Consider the following 22,612-nt stretch of genomic DNA (forward strand, 5'->3'; position numbering starts at 1 on the left):
TTGAATTTCGAATGTGTCTATTGTGTCTTACTTACTATACAATACAATAATATGAAAACGATGCAAGTTAAATAATGAGTCGAATTTTCGTCTTTGTTTTTTAATTTTATAAAATAAGATCTTGTGCTATGAAATAAAACTACGTTCCTTTTTTAAAATATATGTATTTTTAATAATATAAGTTACGTGTTACGTAATGATATTACGTCATAAGGTTTATGTAATCAATAACATGAAAGGAAAAAGTATTTGAAAGTTATTTGTACTAAACATCGATTACGATAAGCGGTAAAAGTAGGTAGAATGTTGTTTAGAACAATCAATCAATAAACGGACAAGATTACTTCCTCAAAAATTGTCAAAATCTACTATGTATAAAAATGTTTGCCTTGTATTCGGTCGTTGACCTCAGATATAACATAAATACCTTGCTATTTATTTGGTTTTAATTTACATATAAGATTGTACTGGAAGTTGAAATATGAAGTACAGAGTTATACGATTCTATAATGGACGTGTAGTATGATGACGATTGTGGATAATTGAATTTTGACCATTTCCTTTTTATTTTTTAATTTGTCTTTTATTTTATTAACAGCCAGCATCACAATGTAAGTTTTATGATTTTTGTTTTTGTTAATCATATGCATTGGTCGTAGAAATATTTACTTTGGACTCTATGTCCCGTTTATTGAAGTCAATTGGACAATTTTTGTCATATAAAATGTAAGGACGCTTCATAAAAAAAAAAATGAATGAATATGCATCCTTTCAACAGACAATTACGAAAATACAGAAGGATTTTTATAAAATATTTGCAAAAGAAACTGTTGTTAAATATATATTTTCAAACTAACTAGCGCCTACAAGCTTAACCCTTAAGCTCATAAAGTCTATAATGATGACACTTTAAAGATCTGATATGATGATGTTAATTAAAAATATTCTTCGTTCAAGTCAGCACTTACAAGCACTCGTTTTCAATTAACAGGGTTAATTTTGAACGTAGATTTCGAGAAGTATTTTCGAAAGATTTTATCAAATGAAATATATAATTCCAGATCGTTTTTGGTCTGTAAGATGTATGCTATTAAATTATGTAAATTTTACTGTAAAAGCTCAAACTAAGGTGAAACTTAAGATTTTCCAGTAAAACCTAAGATTTACCGACATGAGTTGGTAAATGTAAGTATTTATTATAAAAGGACGACTTTTTCGGACTTTTACCATTCTAACGTAACCTAACCTAACGTGTAAATCCTAAGATTTATCAAGTGAATGGTTAAAGTTCGAATCCCAAAGTTTTATGGACATTTACCATTCATAAGATTTATCGTAGTTCGAGCTTTTACAGTAACATATATATTTATGTTTTAATAAACTTCTTTTTTTTGCATAAGTTTTATATTTATTAACAGGCAGAGTCTGTGAAATCTTGTGATAGACACGATACATTACATACATCAGGAAGGATGTATTGATAAAGCTGAATCAGAAACTTATCGTGTTGATATAATGATTGTCGCTATCAAAAGAATTTTTTAATTCAAATCTTGAGCAGTATGATGCTGTTGAAAGAAAGAGCCAATAACCTTGTTTAACGTAACGAACAGTATTCCTAAACAAAATTCGTAAACGTCTCTACAAAGACTGCTTTGATGTCTAATAAACAGTTTATCGTAAGTAAAAGTGCAATAATATTGGCCATAATTTATATTTATAAGGATATTACATTTTGACATATTTATTATATAATTTTTGTTATTAATTTATTATATATTTTAAAGTATCGTAATTGATAGTTGCCTCTTTGATCTTTTGCGTTGAAATTTCCCGTGGATATAGAGTACCATTTTTATTGTTCAAAACATAATGTAATTAATTATTGAATATTGTAGAATGAGTTGTATTGAATGGATAGAGTAAGGAATGAGTACATAAGAGGAAGTCTGAAAGTGGCACCGGTAACCGAGAAGCTATGTGGAAACCGGCTGTCTTGGTATGGGCATGTTATGCGCAGGAATGAGGCCTATGTTGCGAGAAGGGTCTTGAGCATAGACGTGGATGGATATAGAGAAAGGGGAAACGACAGATGTATTGTGTGAAAGACGATATGGCTGCAAATAAAGTTACTTATGACATAATTTCAGATAGAGAAGTATGGAAGAAGAAGAAATGCTCCGCCGACCCCAAATAAACTTGGGATAAGGGCAGGAAGATGATGAGGAGTTGTTTTGAAGGGAGTTTTATATAACACAGAAAGAGAAAGAGACAAATATAACTATGAATATAAAATCGTACCTAAACGTTTTTTTGTATATTCTTTTATACAGCAGTTATTTTTTTATATTCGAAATCTATCTATGTATGTTCAATATTATCTATAATAATAATTTCGTGGAACTCTTCGATAGACCCGATCGAAACCTGCCCCCATTTATATATGTCCTTAAAAATTAATGTTCTTTTAGTCGATAGCATATACAGGGTGATTGGTGAATTACTATCGATACTTGAGGACGTGATATTTGACGATCATATATGATAAAATAAAAATTAATATAACATAAATATTAATAAACTTCTAAGTAAAGTTAACCAAAATTTATGTAATTAATTACGCATCGTGTGAACACCCTAGCTGCGTTATCGACACAAAACAGTTATGTAGGTAGGTACATTTAGTTATCGCGCGGTAGTTTACCTACATCCAGACGCCGCGCGCCGCCGCGTGTTAACAGGGTAGCAGGCTACCTTAGATAAACAAAAATGATCCAATTCCCTTCATACTTTAATCCTGGCTTAGGACAGGCAAAAATACCAAGATATTTCATTCGTTTAAGCAACCAATTTATTGACTGGGTAAATGGTGTGAACTTGACACAAAAAATAATATGAATTATTTAGCTATCTTGGTATTTCCGGCGTATTTAAAAATGGAATCATACTTATTTACAACAATTGTCAATCATTAAACTACCTATTTACCTACATAACTACACTAACCTTAACAAATGTTCAAAGTGAGCTCCTTCTCGTGTGATACACAGTTCGGCACGTTTACGCATATTGTCTTTCACACGATTTAATACGAATGGGTCACTTTTAATAGTTTCGAAAGCACTAGTGATTTTTAATTTCACGATTGGGGAACATCTCCCGGTACAAATTGATTGCGCCCGGCAAGCTATCATTTGCACGCGCAAACGCACGAACCATGTCCAAGTATTCTCCATTTGTGTATTGATAAGCCATACTTAATTACTAATAAGTAATAACGGGTCACACGCACACGACAGATTAGGTATACGCGTAAGATCGATCGCTAGGCGCGCGCGCGGGAAGACGGACGTACAGACCTTACGGCGGCGCTCGCCCGACTAATTAGCCACGGGGCGGGGATTGGGGGTAGCGACACACGCGTGCGGCGGCGTGGTGTTGTATCAGCACACCGCCGCACGCGCCGCCGGCAAGGCTGGGAACGTGTCCACACTTTATTTATTTATACGGAAATTTGGTCAAAAATTAAGTACCTATTTTTTTTACATAATTCGAATGAGAATCATGTACCGAGTATTCTCCTTAAATATTGATAGTAATTCACCAGTCACCCTGTATATGCAAAATTCGTAGTATCGAGATTTTACGATATGGAATCCATGAAATTCAATGACACGACAGTTCAATGGGCGGTCATGTTTGACGTTTACGGGTGCGTTCAGAGAGTGTGTTCGAAATAATAATAGTGCAGGGATACGGTCGTTAGTATATTTATATTTGTTTACTTTTGTATATTTTACTAGAGAGAAGCCGGGTTTTTATCTCGTACATAAATAATTTCTTGTAATTGTAATTTTGTTCTTAGATAGAAACCCTGATTTTTTTATACTAGATTAATTATAGGTGAACCAACCACAAATGCAACCCGTTTGGGTAGTTACCATTTTTATTATTTATATTGGTATTCAGCAAAGAGCAATACTAAGTATTGCTGTGTTCCGATTTGAAGGGCCTGTATGATTAGAAACTCAAGGGACATAGCAGTTCCCAAGATGGCTGCCGTATTGGATATGTAAGGAATGGTTAATACTTATTGCAGCGCTACTATCTATGAGCCGAGGTGTAGCTGCTTACTATACAAGTTTGACATATACTAAATAAAATCTGATTTTATACGCGAAAATCACAACCGAGAATTTTTTCAATAGTCATGAGCAGATAAATTAGTTAAAACTATTATAGAATTTGTTTTATGATGAAGAGAGGAGACAAGTTGATTGTCCTCTTCATGTGCATTTATATTTATATTCACAGCAACTAGCAAACGGCCAGTTAGCCACCCGTTGGCAATTTATAACATCCGCCTATAAACAATGGTACTGTAAGACGTAAGAACTATTCCTTTATGCGCCGGCGCATTGAGATTTAAAATGTTATGTCATTTGTCTGTATGTAATTACGCCGGCTCGTTCACTTGAAGACCGGTTTGGATGTGTGACTTCCGAATACCGCCGACCAGTTTATGAAGACGAATATTTTTTATGATTGAGATGTTCGGCGTGGAAGAAGATTGTATGTTACAGTCGATACGACATACTATGCTATATCCATTGTGTCTGTAGTTACACTGTCTAACCTTTAAACCGTAACATATCAAACGATATTATTGATTTTTAATTTAAGATTTAATACGTTTTGATTAATTTTAAAAGCATTAAAAGCAACGCACCCGCAGCTTGCTTGCACCCTGTGGTACTATAACGGCTATAGAGTAGCAACTGTTCTTGCTGTTGGTGTTGCTACCGTTACGACTTGGGAATCTTCAAGAAAAGAGCGTACTCATTCCTTAAAATTCCGGCAACGCATCACTGATACGCATCACGCATTGCAATTGATAAATCAGTACTATGGAGTATTATGCTACTGTATAGGTCCATAATACTGTTTTATATTTGATTTGATTTGATTTGATCTCAATCCGCAACAAAAGCTATGATATAGCATAGAAACAATCGCTATGCTAGAACAGTAATAAGCTTGCTGGTGTTTCATACGTCCATGGACGGTGGTGGTCACTCTCCATCAAGTGAACCGACGACTATTTGGCAAGATATGCCATTAAAAAAATGTATCGCTATGGTGACTTAATCAAACGTACGGGTATATATGAATTCAATACAAAAAACAATATTATAAATTATGTACCTAATATAACGGTAAATATTTTTTTTTATTAATACATACTTTTTACATGAAATATAAACAGTGATGTTTGTTGCATTCAATATTATTCATTCAACTGTAAAAACAGCTTTGAAATGTTTTAAAGTTTCGCCGCATAGCATGAAAATTCAGTATTAAAATTAAACATTCATGAAGGCTCGACGAGCTGCCGTGTACATGCATAATGAGTTCCAGCTATGATGAGACTGTTTGTTGGGTCACTATAAACATGATACACGTACAATATTTACAAATGATTCTATTGAATGGAAGCGCAGAGTTCGCGACACATCTTCAGATAAATGAAGTCTCGAAATAAATATACGTTGAGCCGTGACGGGCTTTTGAATGCCGTGAAATGTTTCAAAAAGAATATCTATTTTAGTATGTCAAAATGGTAAGCTTTCACAATTTTATGTCGGTTTTGTATGCAGGCTAATTACCGTATAATGAAAATGAAAATTTTATTCATTGTTTTCGTTCCGTCTAGTTATGTTCTACGAGGGATGTAAGTTGAAATATTTTATGATGGTATAAAGGGTTTTTTTTTATGATAAAGGTAGATACGCAAATAGGTCATAAGGTCACCGACACCATGGATATTGGAACTGTAAAAATATTAACTGTTTGCCGGAAGAACATCTGATGAGTAGGTAGTACGCAAATGGTCTTGCACAAGCCCCTTTTACCCGGGTAAACCCGGGTAGCCTCTAGGTAAATTCTCTTGGTTAGCAAGCTACCGCAGACAGTTCAAGTTGAGACTTCGACATAGCGTCGATATTTTAGTTGTATGTATGATATCCAGTTATATCCGGTTCCAAATAACTAAGTTTAGTCAATATAAAGTGACTAGTTTAGTTTATTTGTTGTACCGCTATCAGTTATACGTAAAGTAAGTGACAAAAAACCAAAATAAATGATTAATGTATGGTAACTTATAGTCTATTAGTTGTCGCCCGCCGTTTCGCTCGCATTTTAGGAGTTGGTTGTTATGTGTTAGGCAAAAAAAGTAGCCCATGTCCTACCTTGGAGTTCAACTTAGCTTCATACCAAATTCGGTCTATTCGTTTGGCAGTGAAAGAGCGACAGACAGAGTTACTTTCACATTAATAATATTAGAAGATAGTATAGATGATTTGTAACGTCCAGGGAATTACCACTCTCTCGCTAATAATTGGAGTTGAGTGGTAGCTAAGCTTTATTATTACGGCACCATCCATCATCATGGATCTCATCTCATATTTTATGAGCTGTCCTAACCACGCCGTCGGCTGCCTGGAAGAGATTGCTATGTAGTGATAAGGTCGCCAAAACTGTACGTCTCTTCTATTTAGGCTGTATCCATGTTGTATTCATTTATTTTCTCTTTGTGGTGTACAATAAAGTTTGAGTGAGCTGCTGTGATTCGCCCGTTATATGGGAGTCCTGAGTTCCGTCCCCTCTCCCCAAAAACATGATGGTTATGCATATATTTTTTATATCTTATATGTCAATAAGTAATTGATATCAATAATCAATTAAAATGTATTAGATATTGGTGACAAAATGAATCTATAATCAGATGGCGATATGATAAATATTATTTTATATTGTATCTTTATATTCTTAGACAATTATATTTATTGATAATTTTGACGAAAACTATCATGTATTTTTACGTTTCGATATATTGTTTTTCTTTGATAAGAGCCGTAACCCACCTACGCGAAAGATCGCACGTTGCAGATCAGCGCGTTTTTGATACGTGACAAGACGCGGCGCCAAAGAGCGAGGACATGCGGCAATGTGCGCTAATGAGTTATGGAACTAACACTAAAGCTCGTCAATACCAAATTATTTTTTATGTAATAGGTAAGCGGACGTGCTAATAGGCCATCAGATGGTAAGTGGTTACCACCACCCTTCGACTTTGACTCTGTAAGAAATAATAACCCTTCATTAGATTACACCAATGCGCTACCAACCTTGGGAGCTTAGATGTTTTGTCGCTTGTGCCTGTAGTTACACTGGCTCACTCACCCTTCAAACAGGAACAGAACAACACTAAGTATTGCTGTTTGGCGGTAGAATATCTGATGAGTGGGTGGTACGTGGCTTGCACAAAGCCCTGCCACCAAGTAAAACTACGACAATTGTTTGTTAGACAAACAGAGGATAACAAGTACTGAACTGTTTTTCCTTTTTATTCTTATATATATCGATCCATAACAATCCTAAAATCTATATCTAAAATATATAAAAAAATGGCGCGTGTAATTGTGCCCGCGCATGAGAAGTTCTACTACTTCGACGTAATTAAAAATAGTTTTAATTGCATGCAAATAATTAATTACAATAAATTATTGTGATTAATGTAATTTGTAAAACTCATTCGAAAACTTAAACATTCAGAATTTAAATTTGAAATAAATTAAACATTTTATTTTATTTTACAACATAAGATTAATTTATACAAACCAATATTATATGTATTATATATGTTATATGTAACTTTGTCTGAACTGAATAAACAGTTATTATTATTATTATTTTAAAATACGATAAGGTGTGAAGTCGTCTATTTAAATCGACTTGACAGTTAATTGGCAGTTTATCTAAGCGAGCAACTTCAGAGTTTAGTTTTAATGTCACACCGTACGCGCATGATAAAAATTCACTTTCATCAGTTTTTCATAACTCGCCAAAAGATAAAAAAGATTGTACCTACGCTAAGAGCATTTAGCTCTACAAGACGCGGAACTGTTTAAATTGCCTACAGATAAAATTGCACCACAATAATTGTGATTATTACGACAATATTAAAAGACTATCACTATATAATATGAAAAATACAATTGGTTGTCTTTGTAAATAGTTTTTATTTCATAGTATTTAAGTGAAAAGTCTAATGTACCGTAACCAGAGCGCGACTGTTCGGCAGCACTAACATTGTGACCTTCGTGTACGACCAATTATCGTTGAACTCGCCTAAAATTTATAAGAATTAGACTATTTGGCTCTATTCTACTTTTAAATTGGGACGGATATCTATTTATTTTGCATATAAACTAGCTGGTTTCACCCGCGTTAAAGGTAACGTGATTCGTAACGTTTATTTACTCTACAACCTTTCGTGACAAATGGTCATATAACGCAAAAATAAATTTTCATATCGGATTGGTAGTGTCTGAGATTATCGCGTTTAAATAAAAACTATTCAGCGATGTTGATATATTTGTATAGATTTATATACAATGTAAACGAGCTATTTCCATTTGTAAAATAGTTTGTTTTTTATTTTCCTTGTTAATTTGATTTGGGAATTGCCGCTGCCGCTGCTGTTTACCCACAATACAAACCGAAAACTATAGTAATAGTTAACTATGTATTTACTTTGAGAAAGAGAGTCACTATGGATTTTCTTACTAATTCTTTTTAATAATATCAACATTCCGAATCGGTGATCGCTTTACATGAAATTCAACCATAACATGACGATAAAAAGTGCTTTTATGAGCGTAATTGAATAAGGAATACTTTGATTACGATTACATCTCTGGTAAAAATAATTTATTTTGAATATTATCAATTTATTTATTCATTAAGAATATTCAACAAATAATATATACTTACGAGTACATTATGTGCAATAATGTTTTAAAATTGAACCCAAGATGAAGGGTATAATAGAAATGTACTTTAAACTCAAACGCGTTACGGTTCTTTTTGATTGTTTCCAAAAATCTAAAAATACTTTATCCGAGTAGGCTTTTACAAGCACTTTTGAATAGCACTAGTTTTAGCGGATTATATTTATGGAACCCAACATGGAAGCTGAATGGTTGAGACATTATTGCAGTCATTGTTTCTTGAATCTATCTTTTCTTTACTCCAGTAAACCATACTTTGTTTAATTTTTGTCACATGTCTGTGTCTCTCTCTCTCTCTCTCTCTTTCTCATCCGAATGACGTCCACTGCTGGACATGGGCTTTCCCCAAAGATCGCCACAACGATCGGTCTTGTGCAGCCCGCAACCAGCGGCAAATATTTTTATTTCTTTTTAAAGTTGGGTTGTCATTGTAGATTCCACCAAATAGAGAACTCTACTCTTTTCCACCATATCAATTACTACTAATATCTTCAATGTATCAAATAAACTATTTTATTAAATGCCTTTACAAAGATTTTTTTTTTCCAGAACTAAAATTTCACATTTTTAATATTTTCGTGGATAGACTAAAATTCATAGTAACTGCCATAGCAGTGGCGTGTAAGCGGGTCGAGTGTGCTACAAATATGAACCGCATGTACGCTACACTAAATCTCAGTACGATATAAAAGCGATTCAACGGCTTAAAGCTGGCTTACATATGGCGTATTTACAATTATTTACTTCGAAAACGAAATTTCGTTAAAAATATAACGACGATACAAAAATCTTTACGACTATACTACGACTATAATGTTTTTACATGTTTTTTTATAGATTTGTATAAAATTTTGTATTTGCATTTCTTTCTCTTATATATTCTTTCTCTTATAAACAGATAAAGATTTGATAATCGTTGGACATGGAGATTTTGAATTTTAATCATTCCTTACATCTCCAATGCGGAACTTTTTAACCTTCGGAACTAATAATTATGTACTTTTTTTTTTAACATCGATTCCTTACATCACCAATGCGCCACCAACCTTGGAAGCTAAGATGTTAATGTCCCTTGTGCCTATATTTATATTGGCTCACTCACCCATCATACCGGAATACAAACTAAACTAAGTATTGCTGTATGACGTTACAATATCAGATAAGTGGGTGGTACCTTTACACGCATTTTTACGGGCTTGCATAAAGTCTTACCACCAAGTTAAGTGTACAATCTGGCTAGGTTTTTTATAAATTGTCCTTACACAAACATATATTGTTTTTTATTTAAACTACGCAGCTAAAATAAATGATCATTGAAATGTATAGTTATGTATGAAAACGTGTGATCTTATCATTATCCCCGAAACAATTTCTTATCACTCGATTGACGTATCTAATCATTTCAAAGGCAATATCAATAAACACATTTCGTTATACGAAACTAACCAACATAGTATATATTTTTTTCTATCTGACATACTCCAGATTGTATCAGAATTTAAAGCTATGTAGAGTTTTCACATACATATATTGTTTATGTATGACTTGTAGCATACGTCTCGTTGATAAGACATTTTACGTTATTTTATTTGGTCTTAGATTTAGTAATATTTAGTAGTAATATTTAGTATTAATATAATATATATAATTTTAAGTAAAATGGCTATTCTGGATACATTACAGTTGACGAGTCAAGTGGAGAAACTAGCGCAGGTCAGCCGTGATCTCCGACGAAAACATAAGCAACTACAAAATCAGGTATTAATGTTTTGATGTCGTTTTTTTTTTTAATTTATGTAATATGACCTTTGAGCCGAGATGGCGTGCATTTTAACCGATAATTACGAGTTCAAACCCTTCATCTCGTACTCTGTGGCAAAGGAAAACATAGTCAGGAAACCTGTATGTGTCTTATTTCAACGATAAACTTCAAACCTTCCCTTAAAAGGGAAAGGAGTGCTTTTCTATTGTGCCAGTGTCTTTCGGAGCACTTGACTACCAAAACCAAGGCCAAGCTTACCAAAAGGTTGCTTATTTGGTCGCCAGCCTTAACAACATATGTTCTTTTTAGAACTCATGCAGCTTTTTTCATCGGTCGGTCAAGAGAATACAATTCACGTTTGAAATATACACCAATAAGATTAATCTCTGGATTCTGAAATAGTAATCAAAGTGAGATTAACTCATTTGATTTTTATCTGACTGTCCATTCGTCAATGACAGCCGATGGCACTGTGAGCAACCAATTAGAGTTCAGTATTGAGTCGTTATTTCAGAAACTGGTGTTTTATTAATTAGCGGTACATGTCAGATGAAGTAACCATTTTTTTTTATTTATTTAACCAATCGTTAAATCTTTCAGATGCGTCTAGTATGTGAGGAACGCACTGAGCTGACCGCAATAGTCCAATCACAGCAGCGCGATATCGCCGTCCTTCAGCAATCAGATGCACAGAATAAGGTTAATTCATTTTTAAATTATTCGTCTAAAAATTAATAAATGTTCACCGTTAGCATTTTAATTGTAATTTTGTTTAAGATTAAAAAAAGGTTAGTTTTACTTACTTGCTATACAGTCATTTCTTTACGCTTGTGAAAGGATGTACACTCAAGAAAAAAAATCATCATTCAAAAAGGTTCATAAAACTTTAAAATCACCGGTTCGGAAAGCAGATAGAACCGGCATGAAACTCAGTAGTTACTCTTTTCCACCACTTTAATTACAGAGTGTATCAATAAAGTACAATTAAATGTATATATGAATATCCTGTCTGGAAATCAACAACTACCGAGTCCGCAGTTTTTTATCATTAATATAATTATTTATGCTCAAATTAATCTTCTTCAATCGAATACAGTAAATACAACCACGACCAAAAGGGTGTGTAAAATTTCAGCACAAACGTTTGGGAACTCGTTTCAGGTGTAAGGTTTCACTCACACATAAACACACGCAATATAGGCGATGTCAAATATGATAATAGAATACGTGTAGGGTGACTCGTACCTGTTTTAACAACCATCATGTATAATATCGATGTTTGGGTGGTCAGTGTAATTTTTAACTGGTGTATCGTTTACATTTGACAAAAAATGGTGATAAATGTATATATTTTTTTAAACGACGGGTGGAAAGTTGTTTTCACTATATATTATTTATTAAATAATAAACACAATGAAACATATTTTTTATTAAAATCACCCTAAATAACAAAAACAATCAATAAGTTTAAATAAAACTATTTATAAAAAAAGAGGGCAAGGTCGCTTGGAGGAAGCATAGTGTTTTTGTGTTAGTGACGATTTCTGCCAGTTCACTCTACTGTAGTAAAAGAACTTTATATTATGTATTAGATTTTATTCTTCAAGTTTATTTTATTCAAAATTGAGGTTGTATAATCGATTAAATCTTTGATTAAAAAAGTAAAGTTAATTGACTTTTTTTTAGATACACTAAACTAAAAAAGAAAGACAATATCCCTATCTATCTTATTTGAGACAATCACGTGTGCATAGTTCTTACGATGATAAATGTATATGTACATTTATCCTCGTATCAGAATTTAATTATTGCGTACTTCAGCCACTTTTCCTTCTTAACAAGATATGAATATAATATAGATAAAAAGCCGTAGATGGTTCCCATTTGTTGACTACGACTAAATTAGTCAGAGTGACGTCTAAGAAGTATAAACCTTACGGATAGGTTTGTGTTGCTATCGAATTAATTAGAATTTCAATCAAGGCACGATTTTTCACGTCTGCATCTGCTAAATTTCATTGATATGACTAAGGATGAATGATAAAGGACAATTTTCACTTGGTAATTTCTAGTCGTAAAGTCTAAGCATTCGTCCCAAAATATAAAAAAATAATATACATTTATTTCAGACAAAAAAGTCCATACAAATAACTTATCTATATTGTTTGGAAAACTTATCCTTAAAACGATGTTAGAATGTAGTCGAAACAATAATCATTTTATGTATTTTCATGGTCACTAATACCACCCTATACAATACATTCCTATTTATGTTGCTGGTAGGACTTTATGCAAGCTAGTTAAGGTATACCTCCATATAACTTCGTGTTATTAGAGACATAATATCTTAGAAATGTTGACGTCGTTCCGAATGGCTTACGTCATTTACAAGTACCATTTGTCTACACCTAGGCAGACATACGTCACATAACTAAAAAAAAAAATCAGTCACAAATCATTATGGGTAACACCAAATTTTTATTTACAGTACCGATTTCTGCATGGGAAATCCATTACTATCAGATAACAGCCTGCCGTAACGCGTTACGTAACGAAGCGGTTTACTCTCCCATAAGAAGTTATCACTTCAATAATAATATAAAAGCATTATGAGTACAACTAATTGTTTGACAGTTACCGTCAATTTTTGAAGTTATGAGCAAATTGTAATTAAATTTAAATACAATTTCAATTTATTGTATACCATTAGAACTTAAACAAAAGCAGCCTTATCTGTATGGTATCTTCACTAATCTAACTAAATACTTAACGCTCATTGGTCGTCTATGGCATCATCACCGCCATCGACCAATTACAACTCAGATTTGAGAATGACCAGCATTTCAGAAACTGGACGTTATGTAGTTGGGTAAAGTGAATCGCAAAATATGATTTATCATAGTTAGTCTTATCTAATGGCGCAGTCTCTAAATAAAGACAACTATTGTTCTTATCCAGGGTCGGATTTAAAGGATTTAAATAATTTAGGACCAATGCGAAAGATTTAATTTGTCATTTCATGTATTTATTGTTAATATTTAAAATTCAATCATATAAATATACGTACCCACACAAAAACATAACCTCACACACGGATAAGTTCTCTCACACATGCAAATTAAAATAATAATATCATTTTATATGATTACTAGCTCAAATATTTTTCGCCTTTGATCTTGACTTCGATGCAGCCAACCAGTGACTGCAACATAATTATGTTTTTTTTTTGTTTTTATTTCCGCGTTTAAAGTTTAAATAGCCAACGCGTAATAGTGGTGAATATAACAATTTAAGTAAAATAAAAATAACTTTTTTTTTACTATTATATCAAGATTTAAGATTTTAATTATTTTATTATAAAATACATAGGGAGGTTGATTTTAATGACCCATATATTAACTTGTTTCTTAACGTAATTAGTCTTCGTCGTATTCGTAAATTTATAGCTTAAGTTTATTTTAAAAGTATTATGTAATATTACACCTGTTTTATATTCTTTAAATTAAAAAAAAAAAAAAAAACTGATATTAAGTTATTGAGATTATGACTAGGTCGTAAACATGACTTATTACAGATCTTGTAAGAAGATTATTAATATTGTAAATTTGAACCAGAAGTGCACTTCATGTGGGGTGGCGCTACCGGACGGTGGGGATGACGAAGATCAGTCTTCGAAGCCGACGTTCAGCGTGCGTGAGCTCCGCGCCATATTACACGAGAGGAACGAACTCAAGCTCAAGTTGAACCGCGCCGAGGAGCAGCTGCAGGCGCTGCAGGCCGAGCCGCAAGCCGACAGGTGACTTGTAAAATTCAGATTAACCAAGTTTTTTTTAATTATTTGCTTAATTACAACTAGTTGTCGCTTACAGCGTTAGGTGTAAGACCTGTGTCTTCTCTTGGGATTCAAGTTGGTTTCATATCGAATTTCATCGAATTCGGTTGAGTGATTTGACCGTGAAAGCGTAATATCTATTACTCGACATAAGAGTTACTTTTGCATTTATAACGGACTGCCTGAGCCGTTGATGAACGTACATTAATATATATATATAAGACAATCGGTTACAGTGGCAGGCGAAGTCAATGTAAAGAAATCTTAAATGTACACACACCACTCGATGGAGTAGTAGAGTTACTAGATTATGCTCTACAAGAGCATAATCTTACTAGAGCAGAGGTCTCGATTGAATATAACATAATTTATTTATTTATTAAAATAAATTACTACTCCACTTTACAACTTATACGAAAGTTCTGTCTTCCAAACTGACTATTTAGGTCAGACTGACTATTTCACGTCAACTCGAGGTCGAATAGGGCGACCTGTCTTGACTCCCGCCACTGAAACCGTTCGTAAGCGCCAACCGAATGTCGCTCCGCAGCTCGGACGCGTCCCCGTCGCCGCCGTCGCTGGGCGCGGGCGCGGAGGACGACGAGGCGCCCGTGCAGGGCCCGCTGCCCGCCGAGCCCGACGACGCGCCCTGGAAGCGCAACAGCGGCATCCGGAAGTTGTGAGTACACCGCCCCCCCTCCCCCACCCTCGTGCATGACGAGTACACAAATGTTTCACTCATATAACAAAACCAGCTCTCTCATTTGAGGCTATTTTAATTGAACCAAATATAAATATGATCGATTGAACTGGACGAAAGGGTTTTGACATTTGTTTATTCGTAGTAGTTCATTGTAAATATCTCAGCTCCCGTTTTCAGATCACTTATATAAGAGGAGTTCGTATTTTTCACTAAATAAGTATGCACGTGGTTTATAAATATGAAAAATATTTTTGCATGCCTAACATCATGTACTGGGATTATTAATATACAGGTGCTCATATATATGTAATAATAAGTATTTTTGTTAGGAGGTATCGAAACAACAAGGATGCTTACGCATGGCTTTTACGTCACAACTATCTAATAACATCAAACCTGAGCTGTATTTGGGAATACAACCATCAAATAACGTGTTCGTTTAGAATATTTATCTAATTCGCCACTCAAAAATCTAAAAAAATACTAGACATTATACTGTAATCATTTGTTTAACGCCTAATAAAGAAAAGTTTTTTAAAAAGCAGTAATGTCTTATGTCTGTATGGACAGCAGAAAAATGTAAAAAATAAAAACCTTTCTGCTAATTTGAACGCCTAGATATGTTATTTTAATTATCCTTAAATATTAATTTGAGAGTATTTTAACAGTACATCAATTCGTCGAATTGTAATTAAGGGGCTAATTTCCATTATTGCATGTACTATCAAAACTACGTCACTAAATAATTTTTGTAACTAACGTTACACGTGACGGAAGTGAGACAAAATATATCGTTTGTAAGAACAGAAAGGTTTTACTATAATCTTAAAATGTTCATGGCGTCGTAAAAGTTTCATATATACATTGTATGTCTGTTAGGTTATCTGATCAAAAATCAAAATATACTCTATACAAGTAGGCTTTTACAAACACTTTTGAATTTAAAAAACTATTTAAAGTAAAGCTACCACCGGTTCGGAATGAAGATTCTACCGAGAAGAACCGATAAGAAACTCAGTAGTTACTCTTTTTCAACATCTTTTACTTGATATATATTACTATTGCGATACATTTGCTTATGATACGCACGCAGGAGCTATATATAAGATCACCACATTATTATCAATGTTTAAACATATATATTTATATACGATGTACTTAACAAATTTGTGAACATCAACGCAGCTTCTAATTGGTTCTGGTACATTTTTCCCACGATATATGATTATTGGGTGAAAAAACGCATGGAATTTCGGCTTTATTTATCAAAATTTTTTCAATTCTTTTTAGGTGCGTTATTGTTTAAAAAAGTATACGGAAAATGCGACCAGGGCCGAAAGAGATCTCAAAGTACGGAATCATCGTAACACTGAGCACGGCGCACGGAATGGCATGGACGTAAATACACTAAACGCTTTTACCGCTTGACCACGCCCCTTGTTGTTGTTTAGTGTTATATTTAGTGTCGATCAATCAGCTAACATAATTCAACAGTTTTGTACAAGAATTCATATCACTACATACGAAGCAAGGCTAGTCTGTGTGTCGATTTTTTTAGTGTTTTTATTTAACTTTTTTTTTGTCACTGGAAATCAACGATTTTCTCGAGGTTTTTTTTCTGTAGCTTAATGCTACTTAGTTATTCTGATAGAAAATAAATATGTTACACTGATTTATAGGCCCTGCATGGAGTCATATTAAACAAACACACTTTTCTTTTTACTATTGAACTCCTTGCAAGTAACACAGTTTCCGACTTAAAATTTTAGCCTGTTGGCTTAGCTCAAAACGTAATCATTTTTCTTTTTCATTTACAAAAATCTCGAGACAAGATTTTTTTTTTTCGTTTTGTAATTTTTATTTTATTTTTCGTTGAACCCGTCCCTGATAACGATGGATAGATTCTGGTTGGCGCTGACTACCCGCCACGAAGGTCGCCGGTCACCACCGCCGAGGATCTCTTTCGGCCCTTGGTACTGATTCGTGGAATCAAGGTATTAAATTTAAATAAAACAATTATATTACAGGATCACGAAGAATATTCAGGACTATTTATATATTTTTTAAGTTACTAAGTATAAGCTATTAGAGTAGCAAATCGTAACAACTACAGCACTCGTCACCGAGCATAGTAGTGTCATTTAACCCGTACAGATAAAACGACGATCGTTCATTCCGTAGTCGGCCGATCGATGTGTACTAAGCGAGCATGTCCGTCCGCAGTTTTCGCAAGCTCTTTGCTGAGTCTGATATCGCCGTGGGCGGGTTCCCGCGCCGGCCGCTGTCGGCGCTGGGCAAGGGCGCCGCCCCCGCCGGCGCCGCCTCCGCCCCCGCGTAGACACTCGGACCCCGCCCCCGACCCCGCCCCCGCACGCCCCGCCCCGCAGACATTACACAGACGCTTCTCCGAAATACGGGCCGTCCGGCCGGAGCTCGACCTCCGGCGGGAACTGCTGCAGCTCGACCTGAACCGGCGCGAGGTGGACGCGTGGCTCGGCAGCGAGTTCGCGGAGCGGGACGAGCCGGAGCCCGAGTCCGGCTTCGAGCACGACGTCCCGCTGCAGCGCTCCGTCTCGCTCGACCGCGGTCTCGAGATTTTCGATTATCTGCAGTCGTTCTCCGTCGGTTCGGACGGCGGCGACGTCTCGGCGTCGAATTGGACGATCGGTTCCGAGGAAGTCGAGTCGACCTTGCGTCTCGAGCAGTACAGGAGCTTCGAGGATATACCGGCTTCTCCGGTACGAGCGAGAAGTCGGCACGTATCTTTGGATGTGACGAATTCGATGTTCGGCAACAGTTTGGCGCTCTCGGTGCTGAGAGAGAGTTTTAAGGGTATCGATACGGAAAGTGGGAAGGTGACTCCGCAGATCAGGAAGTTACAGAAGACTTATTCCAAGAATTTTGATGAGTACAGAGATACCACGAAGAGTTCGTTTGGACATTTAGGACGGGCTGCGACTGAGGTCGATATGAGTACATTGGAACTCGCCGTGCCAATTTATCGGAGTATATCGTATGAGGCAAAAGGAATGGGATTGAATGAGGATAACTTGATGAATACAAAACTACGCCAGAGAAGATTCGGCGTGACGGCGAATGAGTGGCAAGAAAATCCTATCAGAAATTTGAGGAAGGAAGTTTTGATCAGACAGAACCTGAATCGAATGAAAAATTGTGATGAAGATGATGATGATGATGATGTATTTATTAGCAATAGAGATCGTTCACGTCGCGGGTCGGATGAAGCGATTGATGACTCTATACCGTTTGCGTTTCTCAAAGAATGTTATAAGAGGGCAAAGTGTAGCGGTAATTTAAGCAGCACTAAGCTAAAAAGAAATGTATCATTCCGTACTAATAATGAATTCAGAAACAACAATATACCCACAATTGTCGTTAACGATGTATCAAATCGTGCTAAGGATAATAATGTTGCCAGAAAAGATAACAATAGACTAATAGATTCTTCCAATTTAATAGAAGTAGATAGAAATTGTAATTGTAGTATTTGTAGCGAAGACGTCGATGAACATAGAAAATCATTTTTGAGCAGGAATTTACATAAAATATTTATGAAATTATTATCATATAAGGAATACGGGAGGAAGTTGGCCCTGTGGGAAGAAAACAATTGTTTAAACGAAAACGAAATGTACAGTTGTGTTATACATGTTCTGAAATTGTTGCTAGGCCTTTGGTTAAGGCACTTCGATCACAAACAAACTAACATATGTTGCTAGGTGCCTATGTATCTGAGTTCTGAATGAGGGTCCGAAGTGGCATGATTCATTGGATTAATAGACATTCTATAACAATAGTTATTCTGTGGGTAGTAGCAGAGTTTTTTGGAAAATTTTCATGTTATTCTCTATAATATTAATAACGAGTATTGAAATTATGAACCGTTTGGGTCGAACTTACGAATTTCACAATAGAATAAAACTAAGTTGTAAATTCAATATATCAACTTCGTAATTAAAATTATCGTTGAAAAGGAGGAATCCCAATAATAATATAAACTCTTTAAATATTATTTATTATCAAATAGCAAAATCTATATAATCTGTGCGATTTAAAGAACACCGCTGTCACCGTTAGACGTCATCGATACATTTTGATCAGAGTGCTTAAATATTAAATTTAATTTCTAACATAACCGTTTTCTCTCCTTGATTTTGCTGGTGACGGCGTTTTAAATTTTTTATTTATTGAATATATATGTTTATTTTCTATCAGTGAAACAGTATTTCAAAATAATATTTTATTTAATTTAACAAATGGTCGACGCGTAATTTTCATGTAGACCGTACCCGTCAGTCAATTCGTCGGACGGTTACAATACACGCAATTTAAATTGACCGGTGTGAAGTTAGGCTCTCCGATGACATTAGTAAAGTAATTCTAACGATAATCGAAAATGTACGTCTAAATTACAGCCACTCGTGACTAAATTCAGACCGGCCATTTTAAATCGCGCGTTTTTATATCTTATAGCTCTGACATTTATATACCTAACGTTTTATTGCCATTATCGGGGACGAGTTTTATTTTAATTATTAATTTATTCTTCGTTGTTAATATATTAATGGTTCAACTATATCAAATGATATGTTTTAGGAGTGACCAATATATTATTATTATAGGGCTGTGTATGTGTGAAACTCGTGTATGTGTGTGTTGAAAACTGTAATTAAATAGAGGTTTAATGAATAATATTTATTTTAAAATATCAATGTATAGTGAATGAATTTGCGTATATCGCAATTTTAAAAACATGTACCCCATTTATCGTCACATATATATCCTATAAAGTTAATCGGTGTTTATTTAAGAATACGGATACCTTTTTAAGTTTATCGTTAACGATTAAATCATAAGTTTATCGATAGAGATATTCAACCAGTGAATAATCGAATTATTTCGAAGCAACTCCGTTTTAATTGAATTTTCATAACCAATGCTTAGAATGTATTACTGGTAAACTACTAGTAGGGAGGCCCCTAATTCATCAGATGTTGATTAATATTCGTCGACGCCTCCTTTGGGTAGGGGCCTTTATTAAACAAATGTACACTATATTACATTTAAGTCTTTAATGTTCTTCAATTAAAATTAAATGCATGTTAATAATAAAATTCAATTAATAGCGTGTTTAATATTAATTGTAATATATTTATTAATATTAGTTCGTTGTTAGTTACAAGTACCTTTACGGTTCTATATAATACTGGTCGAGGGCAAGTAGCATGGTATTTTTTTTTTTTAATTTTTAGATCTTGGCATGTTACAACTGATAAGTATTGACTTATAAGTTTAGAACATTTCATTAATATACCGAGCTCATTATTGTTGGATCTAAACTAAATTAATTTTTTTATTCCAAAGACATAATTTTGTTTTTATAATCTGTCCAACATAATTTGCAAGGTAAACACAAAACGCATGCGATCTTTATGAAAAAAAAAAAATAGTTCAGTAATTTCATTTATGTGGAAAAGAAATTACGACAAAAAAAATGCGTTTGAAAGTAAGTACCTAGCGAATGAAATTAAAGCTAGTTCTAGATCTAATATGTTGTATAACACTGAAGTATGACGGTACATTTATTTACTCTGTAAAAAAATCTTTGCAGATGGCTTTCATTGGTGTTCAAATGTACGTATATAAGAGTTCTGAGAATGAGAAAAAACAACGATTAAGTAAAAGTAGAATACGAGAAAATATTGTTGTTTATTAACTTGCCGATTTAAATTAAATTTGTGCTAATTTTACATTATATTTTTGGTTCTGGCAACATTCTGTTTTTATCGTGCTTTTTTTATTTTTTACTTTATTCCATTTTGCCCCAATTCTTTTTTTAAATCTCTCTGCTAAAAGTTAATCTGTATTTCTAGGAATAAATATTGATTTTTGCGGCACTCTGGTACACATTTGGCCTAATAAAAATGAATAATTTTCTAAATATTTTTTTTTTATTCTTGTGACTAAGACGATAATCTAAATTCATGTTTTAATTACTTCTTAATGCTAATAAATTATTTCATAACTTTATTATCATTTCAAATTTATTTTATAGAATGTGACAAAGAAAAAATCCTAAAATATCAGGATTTATTTGATTGAATAGTGTTGTAATTGAATGTTATAAAATTAATCGTTAACGTAGATAAAATAATATAAAAATACTAATTATTATCTGGACTTATTAACGTTCCGCAGTGAACAATAATGTGATATATAAAATTTTTGATCGGAAGTTAATGAGTCAGACACACCTGCGTGACGTAGTTGAAATGACAGGGAACTTTTTATGTCAAACGCGTTACTTGAGCTACAAGACTAGACTAGCCTAGACTAGACTACAGCTTCAGAAACATTAAATTTGTCGCAATTATGTGACTGTAACATTATACGGCATTTCGTATCACAGGCGCTAAACTGACACTAGCAAAGGTGTGTTCGATCCTTTACACTTTCGAATAGATTAGACTTCATCAAAACGCGTATAGTTTTGTGTGCCTCCTATAATAGCGGTCTTCATCACACTATTAAAAGTATTGCAATTTCTATTATACACTATTTTTAATTAAGTTATTATCCGAGCGTATTTTCTGCTCGTTAGTATAAGACAAATGTAATCATTCCTAAAACTTCTTTCATAGGTATGTGTATGGCCTGCAATCGTATTTAACGTGCATTCGTGTATTTTGGCCTTGAACAGTAAAAAGCTCGGCTAAATTATTTTTTCTTCTTACATAATGTTTTTGTTATCTGGCAATACCTTAACTATGAAATAAGCATTTGATAATTATTATTTACTTATTTTTATTGACAATCATCAGTGTCATGCGTTAAGAAATGCTAGTCATAGTACTACTGGGTACTAGATTTAAGATATTCGATAAATAGTGGAATGTTCTGGTGTTCTTTTTTTAAACGAAGGTTAAACGATTATTTTCCATTTATTTCAAAATGGTTCGATTTTTAAATCGAAGTGCGCTCTGCCTTCGTAAAATGTTTCGACCTTGCTATGCTATACCTAGTAATGTTCCACTATTCATAAGGAATACAATTACATTTTTTTTTGGTTTTCGGGGAACACGGCAGAAATTTATACACAATTGTCTCCTATGTAGTAATAAATTGAAACGTTTTATGTTAATCTTGTAGAATGTTAAAAATGTACGACAGTTTATTGGTAAATAATTACGAAATTTATAAATTGACGGTGTCAAAATAATTAAAATATGTTTATAATAAGTTGAAAATGTGTTTTATTTGTGTTATTCCCGTATATTTTTTTTTATAAATAATTTCTTGTCGTCCTTGGCTACGCTAGCATTATTGGGGTTTCTCATCAAAAAATAGTCCTTTAGATATACTTCCTTGCTTCAAGCTTGCTTCATACCAAATATCATTAAATTCAGTAAAGTGGTTTGGTCGAGACCGAGCAACAGACAGAC

General features: G+C 34.0%; 1 protein-coding gene across 1 annotated transcript in view; it reads left to right on the plus strand.

Moving 5' to 3' along the window:
* LOC125072160 (RILP-like protein homolog) overlaps window positions 1-17,623 on the plus strand; it is a 32,395-nt gene extending 14,772 nt beyond the window's left edge. The window contains exons 4-8 of the mRNA XM_047682696.1: window positions 10,536-10,610; window positions 11,215-11,313; window positions 14,229-14,410; window positions 14,997-15,125; window positions 17,373-17,623. Of these exons, the coding sequence (XP_047538652.1) occupies window positions 10,536-10,610; window positions 11,215-11,313; window positions 14,229-14,410; window positions 14,997-15,125; window positions 17,373-17,487 (600 nt within the window). The 3' untranslated portion in view covers window positions 17,488-17,623. The remainder of the gene's footprint in view (window positions 1-10,535; window positions 10,611-11,214; window positions 11,314-14,228; window positions 14,411-14,996; window positions 15,126-17,372) is intronic.
* The last annotated feature ends 4,989 nt before the right edge of the window (window positions 17,624-22,612 follow it).

This window comes from Vanessa atalanta, chromosome 20 (assembly GCF_905147765.1).
Source record: "Vanessa atalanta chromosome 20, ilVanAtal1.2, whole genome shotgun sequence".
In the NCBI taxonomy this organism is placed as follows: domain Eukaryota; kingdom Metazoa; phylum Arthropoda; class Insecta; order Lepidoptera; family Nymphalidae; genus Vanessa; species Vanessa atalanta.